An 18615-nucleotide genomic window follows, 5' to 3' on the forward strand; every position below is an offset into this window, starting at 1 on the left:
CACTTGAACTTCACATTGTCCTCAATGTGAAATACATATTAGTTAAGCAATTATTAAGAGCTAAACTAATATTGTGAAAAGGGAAAGATGTACTCCCTCGGAGTTGGAGTTGACTTGTTTGTGTAGACTTTGATTTGAAGTCATCTCAACTCTATGTGCATTTCTTTATGAATCTGCCAATTATGTCGCTCGCTAAAATAGCCAACATTACCATTGATCAAAATGTTAGATAATTCAACCAAATCCGTTATTCAAACAAAGCAAACATACTACTTGAATACTTAAATAGACATAAAGTTTAAAAATATCCCAAACAAAGTACTGAATAGAAATAACATAAACATTAGTTTCTGAACTGTTTTTCCCTACCTCCTCCTCCTACTCCTCATCATCATCACCATCATGGTGGCTTGTTCCAGATGAACCCGCCCCATAGGTACCTGTGTCTCCAAATGGAAACTGTGGAGGGTTGCCGAAATGGCCTGGATATACATTTTGTAGCCCTTCGAAGATGTAGGAAAATCCTGCATACATTTCCTCCCGCATGGTGTGTTGAGATGCCGGCATAGCTAACTGGTCGGCTCTCATAACGTCTTGAGTTGCTCTGATAGCATCTTGAGAAACCTGCATATGTTGGAATTGCTGGTATAACTCAGGGTAGGAAGGTATACCTGGAGGCCAGTTTTGCTGGTGTTGATACTGATGCTGGTGCTCTTCATGATGTGGCTGATCATGTGGTGGCTGGCCATGTGGTGGTGGCTCTAGTACCTGATGCTCCTCCAGGTTGACGTCTTCGTCCTGTGGTGGTTGTGGTAGTGGATCCCATATTTCCCCATTTAGACCCCTCAGTCGCAGGCCATTATCTGTATCTACTACCAAACCCATTGCTCTCAAAGACCTCATATCCACATCTCCTCCTGCGTGAACCATCGTGAGACCGTTGACTACATCATCTGTCATAATACCCCAATTATATGCTAATTGAGTCACATATTCACCGCCATGGATTTCACTGCTTGTAGTCCTCCCGGCGTTGTTTACAAAGAATTCAGCCATTCTAGCTGCGAGGTTGACATGCACTCCAGTTACTAAGGAATATAAGAAAAGAAGATCCGGAGTGGGACAGTTTCCTGCACTGTCCATGCGCCTACAGATGGTGTGACTCATGGCCTAATGAATACCCTAAGAAGCGGGTCTCGTAGTCGTGAAGCTTTAGCTTTTCTAGCTTCATAAGGTGGTTCAACTGCTACTTGTGCCCAAAAGTTGGCCCGTTGCTGATCATTATCAAACTTGTAGATATTGGTGAAAAGTTCTGAATTGATGTATTCAGCTGAGTATATGCCCAATCTTCTTCCAAGTCTAGCAACTGTCCACTTATGCCACTTTTCCCCAATCTGAACTGTATTGTCTCCCTGTTTTTAAAGTCTGGATTCTCGCTTCTTGGTTTTTCATAAGTGTATGAAGCGAAGAATTCCAATGTTAGCTCAAGATAAACAGGTCGTGCAATGTTGAACAACCTTGATCGGATGTGACATCATGTCGGATAGCCTCTCTTCTTGGTTCAGGGTTGTTAAAGTCTCCCAGTTGATCCTTCTTGGTTCACCGATTTATCCCCGTCTATTCCATAAGGCTTGTAGTCTTGCAATACAGGGCTGTTCTTTCGCTTTGTTCTCGTTGAATTGGAGGAATCTGTGATTCATCTGCACACAAGAATACAAGAGCAGAATATAAAAACTTTATCGCCGCCACCGGAACAGGCTGTTTACGAGCTTCTGTTTCTGTTTCAGCAGTCACACGGTCGTGCGGCTAGTGGCACTACCGTGCCATTCCGTGATCGGTAAACAGGTTGTTCCCGAAAACTCATGTTGCACAACCGTGCCAAATTGGCACTGCCGTGCGACTCGGCGTCGCAGCTATGAATCGGTGTTCTGTACTTGATTTCCGACCGGCACTGTCATTTCGTTTCAATGGCGTGACCGTGCAACAGCAATTTTCACCAGAAAATAGTTTATTTCACTGATTTTAACATGTATCTTTCAAAATTTGACTTGTAATCAGTTAATAGACTTCGAATCAAGCACCAGAACTACCGATTTAACACTAATCACCCAAGAACAAGGGTTTATTTGATTTTTATGAAGAAAACCCCAAAATTTCTTGGTTCAAACATCAGATCTACATCAGAAACTAAGTTTAATTTACAAAACAGGTAGGAAACATACCTTGGAAGATGATCAAAGTGAAATCTAGGCAAAAATTAGATGATTTGTGGGTGGAGGCGACCTGGAACTCCCGTGCGGCGACTAGGGTTTCGTAAAAATGAGATGTTTTTACTGCAGAATCGCTTAAATACCCTGGTTTTTATTGTTCGGTTTTCGAGCTGCACGGTCGTGCCTTTCCGGATCGCTTTCCTGGTTTGACCTTTGTTATCGGGTTGCATGGTAGTGTAACATTTGCACGGTAGTGCGATCCGATGACCGTCCGGTGCATGAGTTATTGATCAGTTTTGACTAAGGATTGCATGACCGTGCCGATTTGGCACGACCGTGCCGATTTGGCACGACCGTGCAACGCCTGGGCCTTTTTGTGTAACTTTTCACAGTAAGCTCATAACTCTGAATTTTTACCCAAATTTTCCATTTTTGCACTATTTCATATATTTCAACAATTAATTGACTTCAATCCTCCAAAAATTTTGGATCAAGATTGTATGTACCTACGGTTAAAACCGAAAAAATAATAAATCACGAATTAAATATTAAAAACACATATATACAAAATTATCCTTGGTGTGTGAAAACACGCTCGCTAAATTTGTCAGCGAGTCGATAGCTAGACTCATTTTCCCCATACTTGTTTTAAGTGTGCGGGACGTGGAGTTCGAGAATTTCCTCCACCGGGTCAATCGGTCCATTGATGTAACTTTTGAGTCTATGGCCGTTGACCTTGAATGTTTCCCCGCTTAGATTTTCGATGACGACGGCTCCGTATGGAAATACTTCTTTGATCGTATAAGGACCCGTCCATCGAGATCTTAACTTCCCAGGGAATAAACGCAGTCGTGAAGAGTATAACAAAACAAGATCTCCAACGCGGAAATCTTTATGTTCTCTCAATCTTTTGTCATGAAACCTCTTGACTCGTTCTTTGTACCTGCTAGAACTTTCATAGGCCTGGTTTCTTAGTTCCTCGAGCTCGTGGATTTGCAGAAAACGGGCTTCACCTCTGCTCTTCAAATCCATATTCGCCGTTTTCAAGGCCCAATATGCCCTGTGTTCTAGCTCGATAGGTAGATGACAAGCTTTTCCATAAACCACCCTGAAGGGAGTGGTTCCAATAGGCGTCTTGAATGCTGTTCTAAAAGCCCACAAAGCGTCATCTAACTTGTCTGACCAATCCTTGCGGTTGTTATTAATGGACCGCTCAAGGATTCTTTTCAAACCCCGATTCGTGACCTCCACTTGTCCGCTCATTGAGGGTGATATGGCGTAGCCAATCAATGATGAACACCATAACGGGATAAGGCTCGTTCTAACTGTGCATTACAAAAATGTGTTCCACGATCACTGATTAGTGCTTTTGGAGCACCAAATCGGGCAAATAAACTTTTTAAGAACCTCACAACCACCCTAGCATCGTTTGTGGGCAAAACTTGACCTTTGGCCCATTTTGAGACGTAGTCTACAGCAACTAGGATGTATTTGTTACCTCGTGAGGCTGGAAATGGTCCCATGAAGTTGATACCCCATATATTAAAGACTTCATAGACTTGCATTGGATGTTGAGGCATCTCACTGCATGCGGAGATATTCGTTGCCCTCTGGCAAGCATCACATGCTCTAACCCATTCATGCGCATCACGAAAGATTGTGGGCCAGTAAACCCAGAGTCTAAAACTTTCTTTGCAGTGTAGTTTGCTCCATGATGACCTCCAGTCGGCCCTTCGTGACAATGACGCAGAATGCTAGCTGCCTCTTCTCCGAATACACATTTTCGGATCACCTGATCGGCTCCGATTCTAAACAAGTAAGGTTCATCCCAAATGTAATATTTCAGATTTGCAAAGAACTTCCTCTTATGCTGATATGACAATCCTTTGATAAGGATTCCACATACAAGGTAGTTTGCAAAGTCGGAGAACCAAGGTGACTCGTCATTCATCTTGATACTTAAGAGAAATTTGTGGGGGAAATTGTCATTTATTGGTTCCTCCACCGAATTTTCAGAACTGCCCTGCTCAAGTCTCGAGAGATGGTCGGCTGCAACATTTAAAGCTCCCTTTTTGTCTTGGATCTCAATGTCAAATTCTTGTAACAACAAGATCCATCTGATAAGATGCGGTTTTGCGTCCTGTTTGCTAAAAAGGTATTTTATTGCTGCATGATCCGTATACACAATTGTTTTGGACAACACAAGGTACGACCTGAATTTGTCGAAAGCATAAACTACTGCCAAAAGCTCTTACTCTGTAGTCGTATAATTTTCTTGAGCATCATGTAGAGTTTTGCTGGCATAGTAAATAGGATGAAAATTCTTCTCCCTTCGCTGTCCTAAGACTGCTCCTATTGCGTAATCACTGGCGTCGCAGATTATCTCAAATGGCAATGCCCAATCTGGTGCAACTAAAATAGGGGCTTCGATAAGCCTTTGCTTCAGTTGTTTGAACGCTTTCATGCATTTGTCTGAAAACACAAATGGAGCATCTTTTTCTAACAAACGGGTCATAGGTCTTGTGATTTTTGAAAAGTCTTTTATGAATCGCCTATAGAACCCTGCATGACCCAGGAAACTTCTAATTGCTCTGACCGAGGTTGGGGGAGGAAGTTTAGAAATAATATCCACTTTTGCTGGATCGACTTCCAACCCGGCTTCAGAGATTTTGTGCCTAAGAACTACCCCTTCTTTCACCATGAAGTGGCATTTCCCCCAGTTAAGCACAAGAATAGTTTCCTTACATCTCATTAACATTCTTTTCAGATTTCCAAGACATTGATCGAAAGAACTCCCGAAAACAGAGAAATCATCCATGAATACTTCCATGGAGTCTTCAATCATATCATGGAAAATAGCTACCATGCAACGCTGAAATGTGGCTGGTGCTTTACACAATCCAAAAGGCATACGCCGGTAGGCGAATGTGCCAAAAGGACATGTGAAAGTAGTCTTTTCCTGGTCCTCAAGAGCAATAGGAATTTGAAAGTATCCAGAGAACCCATCCAGAAAACAGAAAAATGACTTCCCCGACAGACGTTCCAACATTTGGTCGATGAATGGAAGCGGGAAGTGGTCCTTACGAGTGGCATCGTTGAGTTTGCGGTAATCGATGCAAACTCGCCATCCGGTGATGGTACGGATAGGAATAAGTTCATTCCTATCATTTGGAACTACAGTAATACCACTTTTCTTGGGTACTACTTGCACTGGACTTACCCAAACAGAATCAGATATAGGATAAATCAGCCCTGCATCTAACAACTTAATTACTTCTTTCTTCACCACGTCTTGCATATTAGGATTCAAACGCCTTTGATGTTGTGCACTAAGCTTGTAATTGTCTTCCATTAGAATCTTATGAGTACAAAAAGAAGGATTAATGCCCTTGATATCCATCAAACAAGTTGTACTCTTGTATTCATTTTGATTTGCTAGTTAAATGCAATTCTTGAGTCCTACAACTGTGTTCGAATTTGATACATTTAATCCATGAATCTTGTATTCTAAATTATCCGTAGTTGGTCAAACTCTTGGGAACGACTCTGAACTAAGACTATTCTGATTTTGGACTCAAGGATTTGACTTCCAAATTCACAGGCCTCATTGTGAATGATGCTGGATGTAACTCGCATCAAATCATCTTCATGGATCTTAGTCATAAGATGTTTTTGATTTAGGCATACTCATTTAGTATCCTCTGACCTGAGATACATTCTAGAACTTTCGTTTACTAAAGATTATTCTTTGATTAGTGTCAACCGCTATTGCGTAACTGCCAGTCATAAAGGCATTGGTTGGGAGTAACTCTGAAGTTCAGTGGGAGTTGTATGTAGTCAAGATGGAATTCTGTACTCTTACATTATATGTAACAGTTAGACGTCGGGGTGCCCTCGTTGATCAAATTGGTGAAGTGTAAGGCCTTGCCCAAACTTACTGTGTGTTTGATTGGACCACTTTGATTCTTGAACGAGAACGATAATGATTGAACGTCATATGAGATTGAATCTGATCCATGTTTCGTTGTTCAATTGATGTCTTTTACAGAAAGGATAGATGACAACGATTGCCATAAGTCTATTGTCTTCATGTAGCAAGCCGTTGCTAAAGGGAAGATGCCTTGGTTAGTGACTTTAAAGTGTCATGACCTGTTGGGGGCAGCTATGTGTAGCTAGAGCACCGTTGGCTGTCTGCGTTGAGATCTTATCAAAGCAGTACACTGATGAAGCTTATGAAAGGCTTAAGAAAAGGAAGATAACTGTCCTAGACACTTCAAAGAAGCCTGACTACAAAAAGCTAGAACAGCAGATTGATGCTCTTAAAACACAGCTCACATCAGCAGATAACCCTATCCCCGTGGCAAACCAAGAAAAAGGAAAACTGCTGACCAGTGAAAAAGAAAAAGAGAAAGAAGCTGAGTACTTCACGGATGCCATCAAGAAAATGGATCTAAAAGAAGATAGATCAGCAAAGCTTCAAGACCTTTCCAAAAAGGTATTAACCAAACCTGCATCACTAAATGACTCAGCAGAAATATCAGACTTTGAGCTAGAACAACAAAAGAGACAGGAGCAAATAGAAAAAGAGACTGCAGAAGACATAGCTGTAGCAAATGATGTCATTGAAATGGCCTTCAAACAAATGTCTGATAGCTTACAACTTTTCACAAGGCCAACATCTCCAAACTCATCTGGAAATAAATCTCTCCCAAGAAACCCATTAGGATTAAAAGTACTAAAGTGGATGTCTGATCAAAAGACCCACATATTGACTCTAGTCAGATCCAATGGTGAAGTGAAGTACATATCAAGGAAAGAAGCACTAGGCCTTGGTGTTGAAGATTTGCAGGATCTCCTTGAACTTACACCGTGTAGGGATGAGGATGACTTGAGTTCCAAGGATTTTGAAGTGGAATTTAAAAGACAAGCTAAGGAACTTCTGATGAGAAATAAAAATCCAGAATAATGAAGGGTTTTGGCATTATCTGTTCCAGGGGGAGATTGTTGGGATTGAACCCTACCAGAGGAATAGATAATGAAAGCCAAAACCTGATCACGACAGTGGATTCAAAATAAGCAGCTGTTTACATTAAGCTTTCTCCTTGACAGTGGTTATCTAACAGCTGATAGACCTCAAGTACTACTCAATAGAACAACTTATGAACCAAACACTGATGAAACTCTAAAGACTGCTGAAGACAAACACTGACGCTCTATCTACTGATGCCTCCTAAGTACTGCTGAAGACACAAGCACTGCCCATTCAAGGACTAATCACCTTTGAAGAAAGCACTGATGCTCAACATCAGTGCTCAGGCTACATCAGTGGAAAGTGAAGCAGTAGTTTTACTATGTTTTGTATTTTACTGATAATCAGTTGTTAGACATCAGTAGTTTGTATAGAATAGTGTTTACAGGTTGTTAGATGTCACTTTCATGGTGACGTCAGCTTAGATGCTTTAGTGGTTTGGTTTGCCTATAAATGGAGCAGTACCCTGTACTGTTACATTTGATTTGACTGAGCAAGTTCTTCTTCTCATGTCTAATCCTTTCATCTTGTGCAACCAACCTTGGAGCATCAGGCTGAGGGGGAGTTTAGTATTGTAAGCATGCTTGTAATCATTTGCTCTGTAATTCAATCATTCAACTTAATGTGAAGCATTTGTTTATCAAACTATTCTCTTCCTTGATTGTGTTTACAAAGTTTGTATTCATTTCCGTTGCACTTTACATTATTTCATATTCTCTTAATGTACAAATTATACAAACAAACACAATCATGAGAGCCTCCGATCCTAACAATTGGTATCAGAGCTTGGACAGTCAAATTCGATCTAACAATCAATTTGACAGAACAGTTCAGCTCAAAATTCATTGATACTAAGGTTGATTGTATTCAGTTGAAAAACAGAGCAACGAGAAATCATGTTCAAAATGACTATTCCAAAGCTCTGTAAAACAACCAAGATGTCATAAGATTCACAAATTTCAAACAATAAGTGATGTCATGGACAAATCACCCATAGTTTTCAGATCTGAAAACATGTATGGTAACTATGGTATGATTATCTTCATTCAAAATTGATCTCAACTGTTGTTATGAAATTTGTGATGATTTCATCATATTTTATACTAAAGTATGAACCTCAGATTAACAAAACCTATGTTCATATAAACATTAGTGTTTTGTTAACATAGAAAGAGGGAAATAAAACTTTAGTCATGAAATCTTATGTGTTAAAAAGCAGGTTGAGAATCCTCAAAAGGACCAAATCAACCCTGTCAAAACACATTAAGAAAATCAGAGGTCAAAACAGTCCAAATCATACGTAATGTGAGATTTGGTAATAAAACATGTACAAATGTGGCCAGATCTCTCAAAACATTACTGCAAAATGATTCTGGATTAAGTTTTTCCTCAATAAAATCTCCCAGTAAGTATTTTTGTACTTATGAATGGGAAGGGTAAAAAGGGAAGAAGAAAATGAACAAAACTCAAAAGTGTGTTTATCTCAAAACTTTTGAAGTCAAAAGAAAAGAGTATAAACGTAAAACACTTATGAGTCCAAAGTTGGGTAAACAATGGTCATCATGCAACTGTGTGCATTCATTAATTCAAGAAAAGTTTAGGTAACAATGGTATCTCCAGTGATTGACCTTAAAAGAAGAATTTGTAATCAATTGACAAGAAAATGATCCTAAACAGTGGTCATAATAACTTGAGAATGATGTGATCATGAGCCTTTTTGGAAAGTTACCAAGATCCTTTTGATGTACCTTCAATATAGCCTTTAATTTTAGAAAGGTGTCCTTCTCCAACAAAACCGGATATATTATTCATTTTTTTTCTAAATAATATATTTTGTACTTTTACTCATTTTTGATAGTAAAAGATTTCTCATCGGTCAGGATGTAATTTCCTTATTTTTGTGTGAAGTTATTATCCCTAAAATAGATCAAAAGGAAATGGTACATATGTTAAGGTCATATCAAACTCAAGTTTGTTTATCACAGATCAAAAATTGATTGCAAATGGATTTTTAAACTACTAAGATACTCATGTTCTAATTCAAATAATTAGACATAAAATGAAGTAGCCTTAGTAAAGAAGCTTTCATCATCTGGGATGCTGAACCACTATCAGGAATAATGAAAATGTGATAAAATCTTGAACAAAAAGTTCTGGGGTAACTGCTGACAATTTAAACTTGATAATCTGCATCTAAAATGTATTTTGTTAAGCACAGCATTTCTGTAGCTCAACAGGTGTTGGCAATGATATTGTGTTTACACAAGACAAAATCAATTCCCTTATCTGAACAAGCAGATGCTAAAATTATTTGTCAAAAGTTCAACCACTGCTGCACTAACAGTTGTTGATGAAATAGCCTTTCAAAAACTCACCATTTTTCCTACCACTGTTGTGATCAAACCTCTGGTTCTTAAACACTGTCCACTGCGGAAAGTCAACCTCTGTTCTCTCATTTTCATGATATGCACTGTTGTTCAAAATCAGTGTTTTATCCATTGATATGCTATCCACTGATGTAGTAAAAAGCATCCACTGATGGTAAAAATCACCCACTGCTTCATTTATTACCGTTGTAACTAATGATGTTTGACTTATCAGTGGCTCTCAAAACAACTGTCCTCCATTATTTAATCTTTCATCAGGGGTTGACACGTGGTCAGTTTTTAGCCATCAGATCGTTGTAACCGCTGCCACATCAGCACTCACTTTTTCCCTAAATAAAACCCTGATTAAACCCAAACAGGGGCTCACACTGTCGAATTGAATTCCAAAATTCTCTTCTCAAAGCAGTTTCCCACTCTTCTTCACAAAAACATTCTTCGATCTTCCTCATCAAAATGACGAAATCAAAATCAAAATCATCTTCTTCATCCGCTCCTAAAGACGCCACTCAAATGGCCGCTGAACCGAACGAAATACCATACAAATCTGCTCACAACTACTTGGGTATACTCACAAAACCCACCTCCAACAACACTTTTGACTCCATCATCAACACTTTATCTGCATCAAAGTATAAAACTTTGCTAACAGCAGATGCTCCTATTTACCTACAAACCCAGAGAGAGTTCTGGAAAAAGGCTACCCTTGAGAAACAAGGTGACATTATCACAGCTATCAACTCCTTGATACAGGGTAAAAAGATTCAAATATCTCCACAATCAATTTAAGAAGTCTTTAAACTCGACGATCTGAAAGGTAAAACTTCTTTTTCTAAAACCGAGCTGCAAAAGGATTTCATGAATAGGGGATATGCAGAGCAACCAAAAAGGGATACCTTACAAAAAGGTTTCTTCCCTTCTGCACCAAGGTTTTTATTTCACACTCTTTTGATGTGTGTCTCTAATAAAACAACTGCTTTTAACGAAATACCATCAAAGATTCAATGCCTGGGATATGCGATTTTAAATAATGAAAATTTTAATTACTCCCAGGAGATTTTTGATGATTTGGTGAAAAATGTTGACAGCAAAGCATTTTTGCTTTTTCCAAGATTTTTAAGCTACTATTTTGAAGAAAAAATTTGAAAAAGAAAATGCAGATTTGCTCAAACAAGGTGCTCACTTTAAAATAAATGGTTTAACTCCTGAAACATTCTCTAGAATGTTGGCACCAATAAAAACAAAGGCAGAGGTACCTGAGCAGAATTTAGCAGATGACACTGCTCCTCAGGTATCGGTTGCTGAGCCCACTGCTCCAAGTGATCAAAGCAGCACACCCACTGTTTTGAAACCCACACCTGCCACCACCAAAAAGACCAAAAAGAAAACATCCAGAAAGCCCCCCAAACCCAAAACAAAGGCACCTCTGGAAGATGAGATCCCAGAGACACTGCCAGTGACAACACAAATGTCACCAATAACCACTGCTGCTACTTCCTCACAGCAGATGGAAGAAAGATCTCCACCTTTGCCTCAAACTTCTCCTGCATCCTCACAAAAGGATCAGGTTGTAAACACAGGGACCCCACATTATGAAGCTCTGGACCCACTCGGATCCATCTTCCTCAGTGCTGATCCCAAGGACATGTCTCTTTTAACTCCTTTATTTTCACCCCTCACATTACCACAATCCATGCTACCTTTGTTGCATGCAGTTAATATAGCTCAGACACAAACCAGCTCCTCTCAATCACCTATCACTGAGAGTGTACTCCCACAAGTGACTGGGTCTGATGTCTATACCTCTGCTATCCCAGCAACAACTGAGGAGGTTACACTGCAGGAGTTACAAGTAATTTCTGTCAGTAGTTCAAGTGGAGCAGCCACTACAAATGTTGAACCCACTGGTTTACATTTGGACAGTGGTTACATTCATAAGACTCCATTAAAGGCAATTTCTTCAATAGCACCTCTAAGAACCACCAGTGAGATTGTTATGCCCACTGGTACCCTCAAAAGGCTATCAAGTGCTGAAGAAAGAAGTCCCCAGTACCAAGAACAAGGGGCATCAATGAATGACTTCTGAGATTCAGTTCCTAAGTCACACATTGGTACAACCACTGCTGGTGGGGATTCAGATGATCCCATTAACTTGGGTGATGACTCAAAAAATCAGGAATTGACGGGCAGAGTTGAAAACCTTGAAAACTCAGTTGCTGAAATAAAGGATATGGTGCAACAGCTGTTAAAAGCTCAAAAAGCACAATCCACTGCTGCTCCAGCTCAAGCACCTGCACAACCTGCACCTGCTGCAAATGAGCTATGGTACATGTTCCAACCACTGCTGGAAAAACAAAAACAGATGGCTGAACAACAGCATGCTATACATGTAAAAATGCTGACAAACATGGTGGAATCAAGGTTTAAAAATACTCAGTCAGACATCAAAGCTATCAAGGCTCATATCCAAAGTACCACTGGAAAAGTTCCTCCCACTATCCTCTTCATGAATGAACCCTTTCCAGATAATGCCAAAAAGGGGGAGAAGATCAAGTGGAAGAAAAAGGGAATTGAAGATGGTATATACATTGAACCTGAAAAAGATAGCCAAACCAAAGCTGCTGTATCAACACACACCACATCACCACACACCACCACAACCACTGCTCTACCATCATTATCATCCGTGGTTACATCACCATCACCAAAACCAAATTCACCACCGAAAACAGCCACCCCACCATCTCCTCCTGCCAAAAAGCAGAAGACAACAGATGTTACAACATCTGTTGTAATGACAACAGTGGTTGAAACACCAGTTGTTTCAACTACTGTTAGTCAACCATCAACCACTGCTCTCACTATTCCTACATCACAACCAAAATCCCTTTCATCCATAAAGCTTTACACCAGAAAGAGAAAAATTACTCAGGCAAATGAGGACAAATATGATCCAAATGCTGCAAAATATCCGATGGAACTGGAAGCTGTGAAAAATGAGATAAGACAATTTTACACTGAAGATGATCCATCAACAAGGAGATTCCCTTCTCTCATAGGCTTCATAGTTCCAGAAAGTGTGGATGAATACCTTGAGCTCAAAGCAAGGCAGGCTAAGATAAGAGCCAAAATTGAATGTGAAGGTCAAAGTGACGAAGCCATTGCTGAAAAATTGGAATTCTTGCTCACAAAAGTCAAGCAGATGGAAGATTATGCACAAGATTTAGACAAAGAAAAGAAAGAAAAATGAAATAAACTGAGAAAAGAATATCTTGAGTATATCATGAAAGAAAAATTCTATCCTGCTGAAGAAAACCAATTTGAAGAATGGCCAATAGTTGCTTTAAAGCATGAGGCAGACAGAATTGAAAGGATTAAAAATGATCCAAGAAAGAAGAAGACTGCTCCAAATTGGAACAAATACAAAAAGCTCATTGCTGACCTAACATCTGAGTACAAAAGAAAGAAACAGGAGCTGGTGGATGCAAAGGTGGACACTGCCACTGCCATAGCAAAATGGACAAAGCAGTACACTGATGAAGCTTATGAAAGGCTTAAGAAAAGGAAGATAACTGTCCCAGACACTTCAAAGAAGCCTGACTACAAAAAGCTAGAACAGCAGATTGATGCTCTTAAAACACAGCTCACATCAGCAGATAACCGTATCCCCGTGGCAAACCAAGAAAAAGGAAAACTGCTGACCAGTGAAAAAGAAAAAGAGAAAGAAGCTGAGTACTTCACGGATGCCATCAAGAAAATGGATCTAAAAGAAGATAGATCAGCAAAGCTTCAAGACCTTGCCAAAAAGGTATTAACCAAACCTGCATCACCAAATGACTCAGTAGAAATATCAGACTTTGAGCTAGAACAACAAAAGAGATAGGAGCAGATAGAAAAAGAGACTGCAGAAGACATAGCTGTAGCAAATGATGTCATTGAAATGGCCTTCAAACAAATGTCTGATAGCTTACAACTTTTCTCAAGGCCAACATCTCCAAACTCATCTGGAAATAAATCTCTCCCAAGAAACCCATTAGGATTAAAAGTACTAAAGTGGATGTCTGATCAAAAGACCCACATATTGACTCTGGTCAGATCCAATGGTGAAGTGAAGTACATATCAAGGAAAGAAGCACTAGGCCTTGGTGTTAAGATTTGCAGGATCTCCTTGAACTTACACTGTGTAGGGATGACGATGACTTGAGTTCCAAGGATTTTGAAGTGGAATTTAAAAGACAAGCTAAGGAACTTCTGATGAGAAATAAAAATCCAGAATAATGAAGGGTTTTAGCATTATCTGTTCCAGGGGGAGATTGTTGGGATTGAACCCTACCAGAGGAATAGATAATGAAAGCCAAAACCTGATCACGACAGAGGATTCAAAATAAGCAGCTGTTTACATTAAGCTTTCCCCTTAACAGTGGTTATCTAACAGCTGATACATCTCAAGTACTGCTCAATAGAACAACTGATGAACCAAACACTGATGAAACTCTAAAGACTGCTGAAGACAAACACTGACGCTCTATCTACTGATGCCTCCTAAGTACTGCTGAAGACACAAGCACTACCAATTCAAGTACTGATCACCTTTGAAGAAAGCACTGATGCTCAACATCAGTGCTCAGGCTACATCAGTGGAAAGTGAAGCAGTAGTTTTACTATGTTTTGTATTTTACTGATAATCAGTTGTTAGACATCAGTAGTTTGTATAGAACAGTGTTTACAGGTTGTTAGATGTCACTTTCATGGTGACGTCAGCTTAGATGCTTCAGTGATTTGGTCTGCCTATAAATGGAGCAGTACCCTGTACTGTTACATTTGATTTGACTGAGCAAGTTCTTCTTCTCATGTCTAATCCTTTCATCTTGTGCAACCAACCTTGGAGCATCAGGCTGAGGGGGAGTTTAGTATTGTAAGCATGCTTGTAATCATTTGCTCTGTAATTCAATCATTCAACTTAATGTGAAGCATTTGTTTATCAAACTATTCTCTTCCTTGATTGTGTTTACAAAGTTTGTATTCATTTCCGATGCACTTTACATTATTTCATATTCTCTTAATGTATAAATTATACAAACAAACACAATCATGAGAGCCTCTGATCCTAGCACTTGCAAAATGATCAGAATACATGTTCAAGAACAAGGAATCGAACCATAAACAAGCAAGGAATTGACGGGTCGGATCGGTTATGCTTCCACTCGATCTTTAAGCTTCAAATGGGTCTGACCAGGACTGCTTCGGAACCCAGAAATCGCCCAGAAACATGGAGAAAAACCCAACATTCGAACCAGTAGTGAATGGCTGTATTTATAGGAGATTTCTTCATCAGCACGGTCGTGCCGTTGGTGGCACGGTCGTGCGGCAGGTGTTGTCGGGTGACGTCAGATTCTCCGATCCCAAGTCAGCCAAATGGACTAGTGGACAAGTTGTTGGGTCATCAGATCAGCACGGTAGTGCCGCCACCCGTCATCAGAAATGTTGGTCAGAAACCCTGGTCAAGCCTTGGCACGGTCATGCCTCGGGTGGCACGGTAGTGCGGTCCGAGAAAAAGTTGGCACCAGCCCTTGCACTGGCAGTGCTTCCGAGATCGGAGGATCGGCACGACAGTGCCGATGGATGGCACGGTCGTGCCATACCTGGCAGTCATCAGATTTTTGCCATTTTCATCAGAAATGCATCAGATTTTGTCCGTTTTCATCAGAATTTTCCTTTATGCTCTGTTTAAGACCTGAAAATATAAAAGTACCGAATTTGACACCTAACCGTCGTGTTTTCGGTCAAAAACGCTTAAAACGGAAGTGTTTTGGGGTATAAAAACATGAATAATTTAACATATATCAACGCTATTGGGCTTAGATTAGCTAGTGAAATGTTTTGTTTTAGTATTTGGATGTACGAACATCAAACAAGTTGTACTCTTGTATTCATTTTGATTTACTAGTTAAATGCAATTCTTGAGTCCTACAACTGTGTTCGAATTTGATACGTTTAATCCATGAATCTTGTATTCTAAATTATCCGTAGTCGGTCAAACTCTTGGGAACGACTCTGAACTAAGACTATTATGATTTTGGACTCAAGGAGTTGACTTCCAAATTCACAGGCCTCATTGTGAATGATGCTGGATGTAACTCGCATCAAATCATCTTCATGGATCTTAGTCATAAGATGTTTTTGATTTAGGCATACTCATTTAGTATCCTCTGACCTGAGATACATACTAGAACTTTCGTTTACTAAAGATTATTCTTTGATTAGTGTCAACCGCTATTGCGTAACTGCAAGTCATAAAGGCATTGGTTGGGAGTAGCTCTGAAGTTCAGTGGGAGTTGTATGTAGTCAAGATGGAATTCTGTACTCTTACATTATATGTAACAGTTAGACGTCGGGGCGCCCTCATTGATCAAACTAGTAAAGTGTAAGGCCTTGCCCAAACTTACTGTGTGTTTGATTGGACCACTTTGATTCTTGAACGAGAACGATAATGATTGAACGCCATATGAGATTGAATCTGATCCATGTCTCGTTGTTCAATTGATGTCTTTTACAGAAAGGATAGATGACAACGATTGCCATAAGTCTATTGTCTTCAAGTAGCAAGCCGTTGCTAAAGGGAAGATGCCTTGGTTAGTGACTTTAAAGTGTCATGACCTGTTGGGGGCAGCTATGTGTAGCTAGAGCACCGCTGGCTGTCTGCGTTGAGATCTTATCAGAGACCGTCCAAGTGGGAGCTGTTGGATATTTATGTCCGGTTCGATAAGTCAACGCTGCCGACCAGGTCTTGACCCGTAAGAGTTACACCGTGGGCAACGAACTAAAATCCACTTAACTAATTTAACTGGTAATTACGAATGACACACGGTATTGAACTGAGAGACGGGTACATGGACCGGGTGAGACAAGAACACTCCTCTACGCCACTTGTCGTGCATGCACTCTTGCATCGCCACTTGTCGCGCACCTAAATTTCGGCCAATGGCATTACATGAAAGGAATCTCCACCACTTGGCCTACATGCAAAGAAGCTCCAACACTTGGCATGCATGCAAGGATCTCCAAGTCCTATATAATGGAGTGTTGGGTCTTGCATTTGAGGGTTGGAAAAACAAGCAAATTCTCACCACACACACACCACCGGCCAGAACCGCCGGGTGTCGCCGCCACAAGACCGTCGGCCACCTCCGCCGCTACCCGACCCATTCCCGTGTTCCGATAGTTCGTATAACTAGCACTTGTTCGTTGAACCTCGGTGTCTCAACCGGTTTATTACTAACCGAAGGTATATCTAAACCTCCTATGGTTTGAGTTTTTATTTTGTGTTTGCATATCTAAACAAACTAGTTTAGGGGGATGTTAATCATTGTTGATGCATTACAAGAGTAATTAATCTATTTAATGATGATAAAAATGATAACACTTTAGTTGAATGAAAGCTAATAATATATGTTTACAATTCAATCCTCTGAATATTTACATCAAAAAATTTCAACCATGGGGTATAATTTCAAAAACAAATTCTAAGAAGAATATGAGTCAACTTCAACAACGGTATGAATCTATACCCAAGCCTTGGAGATGTTGAAGAGATAAAATAGTCACAATCAACTCACGTAATTTATATATACAAATCATCAATTTCTTACCGGTCTAAGGTTTTATAAAAAGAGAAAGATATAACTTGCTTTCCAGGAGGCTTCGTCGATCTTAGTCTTATCGTTGGTCTTATTCGACACAAGTTGGGCTATACGAGTTGTATAATGTACATGTTATTTTTTTGAGTTTAAAGTTGGGTGTTTTGATTGTGGTTGGTCTTATTCGACACGTGTTGAGCTATTCGAGTTGTATAACGAACATGTTATTTTTTTGAGTTTAAAGTTGGGTGTTTTCATTGTGGTTGTTGGTGTTTATTGTGGTTTTTTTAAATATTGTTTTTATGTGTTTTGTATTTGTATTATATTTTTATCATGACGTATCATATCATATCGTATCGTGACGTATCGTATCGTATCGTATTTGTATTTTGGAATATATTTTATTGTGATGTATCTTATTTGTATTTTGTATTAAATTTTATCGTGACGTATCGTATTTTTATTTAGTATTATATTTTATTGTGACGTATCTTATCTTTATATTTTATCGTGTCGTATCGTGACGTGTCGTGTCGTATCGTGACGTGTCATATCGTATCGCATTTTATAATATAAGGAACCAAGCAACCAATCTAAACATTGTAAATAAACATCACATATATAAATAAATTGAAACTGCAAATTTAACTAGATAATAAATTTGTTTATACATGACATAATCCAAAATACATAAAAATACAAAAAGGATAACAAATTGTACTAAACCGCCCGAGCCTGACGGCCCCGGATCCTGAGCGGTGCCAGACGGTTGCGGATCCTTACCAGGGTATGGCGGCATCGACGATATCGATACAACGGTCTGATGTAATGCAAATTGCATCTGTTTCCGTGTATAGTTTGTATTATATTTCCAGTCATTTTATGTCGTTTTATCATTGGATTTTTATATAATCGAGTCTTGTGTGTTTTGCAGGGTTTCGGAGGAGAAAAGAGCTAAAAACGAGTTAGTATGAAAGAAATCGAACCTTCGGACGAGTCATATGTGATCGGGAGGATCACGAGAGCGGAAAACGAAGAAAAAGGCCTTGTCACACCCTGCAACAAGGAGAACGTCTACCCGTCGCGTGATGCGACGAGCTGAAGTCAACGAGCAATCAAAGAACATGCTCGTGTCGCACGAGCAAGAAGAAAATACCAGCCGCATGACGCAATGGGGTTAAATGTCACGAATGTGTAGATTAGGGTTCTAGCTTGTTCGGGAATGTTATAAATACGAATTTGTATCTTAAAAATCACAATTTTGAAAGCCTTAAACGAATTAGAGCTAAAAGAAGGTGATTTCCAAAGCAGGGAAGCATAAAGTTAAAGACTTTAAGGCTAGAACTTTCGGTTTT

The 18615-nt window shown here is 39.7% G+C and overlaps 1 protein-coding gene across 1 annotated transcript; it reads right to left on the minus strand.

Annotated features, from left to right (window-relative positions):
• Window positions 1-2858: 2858 nt before the first annotated feature.
• Window positions 2859-3473, minus strand: LOC110919499. Its single transcript, XM_022163767.1, has one exon. The coding sequence runs from the start codon at window positions 3471-3473 to the stop codon at window positions 2859-2861; it is 615 nt and encodes a 204-aa protein (XP_022019459.1).
• Between the last annotated feature and the right edge of the window lie 15142 nt (window positions 3474-18615).

Source organism: Helianthus annuus, chromosome 16 (genome assembly GCF_002127325.2).
Source record: "Helianthus annuus cultivar XRQ/B chromosome 16, HanXRQr2.0-SUNRISE, whole genome shotgun sequence".
Lineage (NCBI taxonomy): Eukaryota > Viridiplantae > Streptophyta > Magnoliopsida > Asterales > Asteraceae > Helianthus > Helianthus annuus.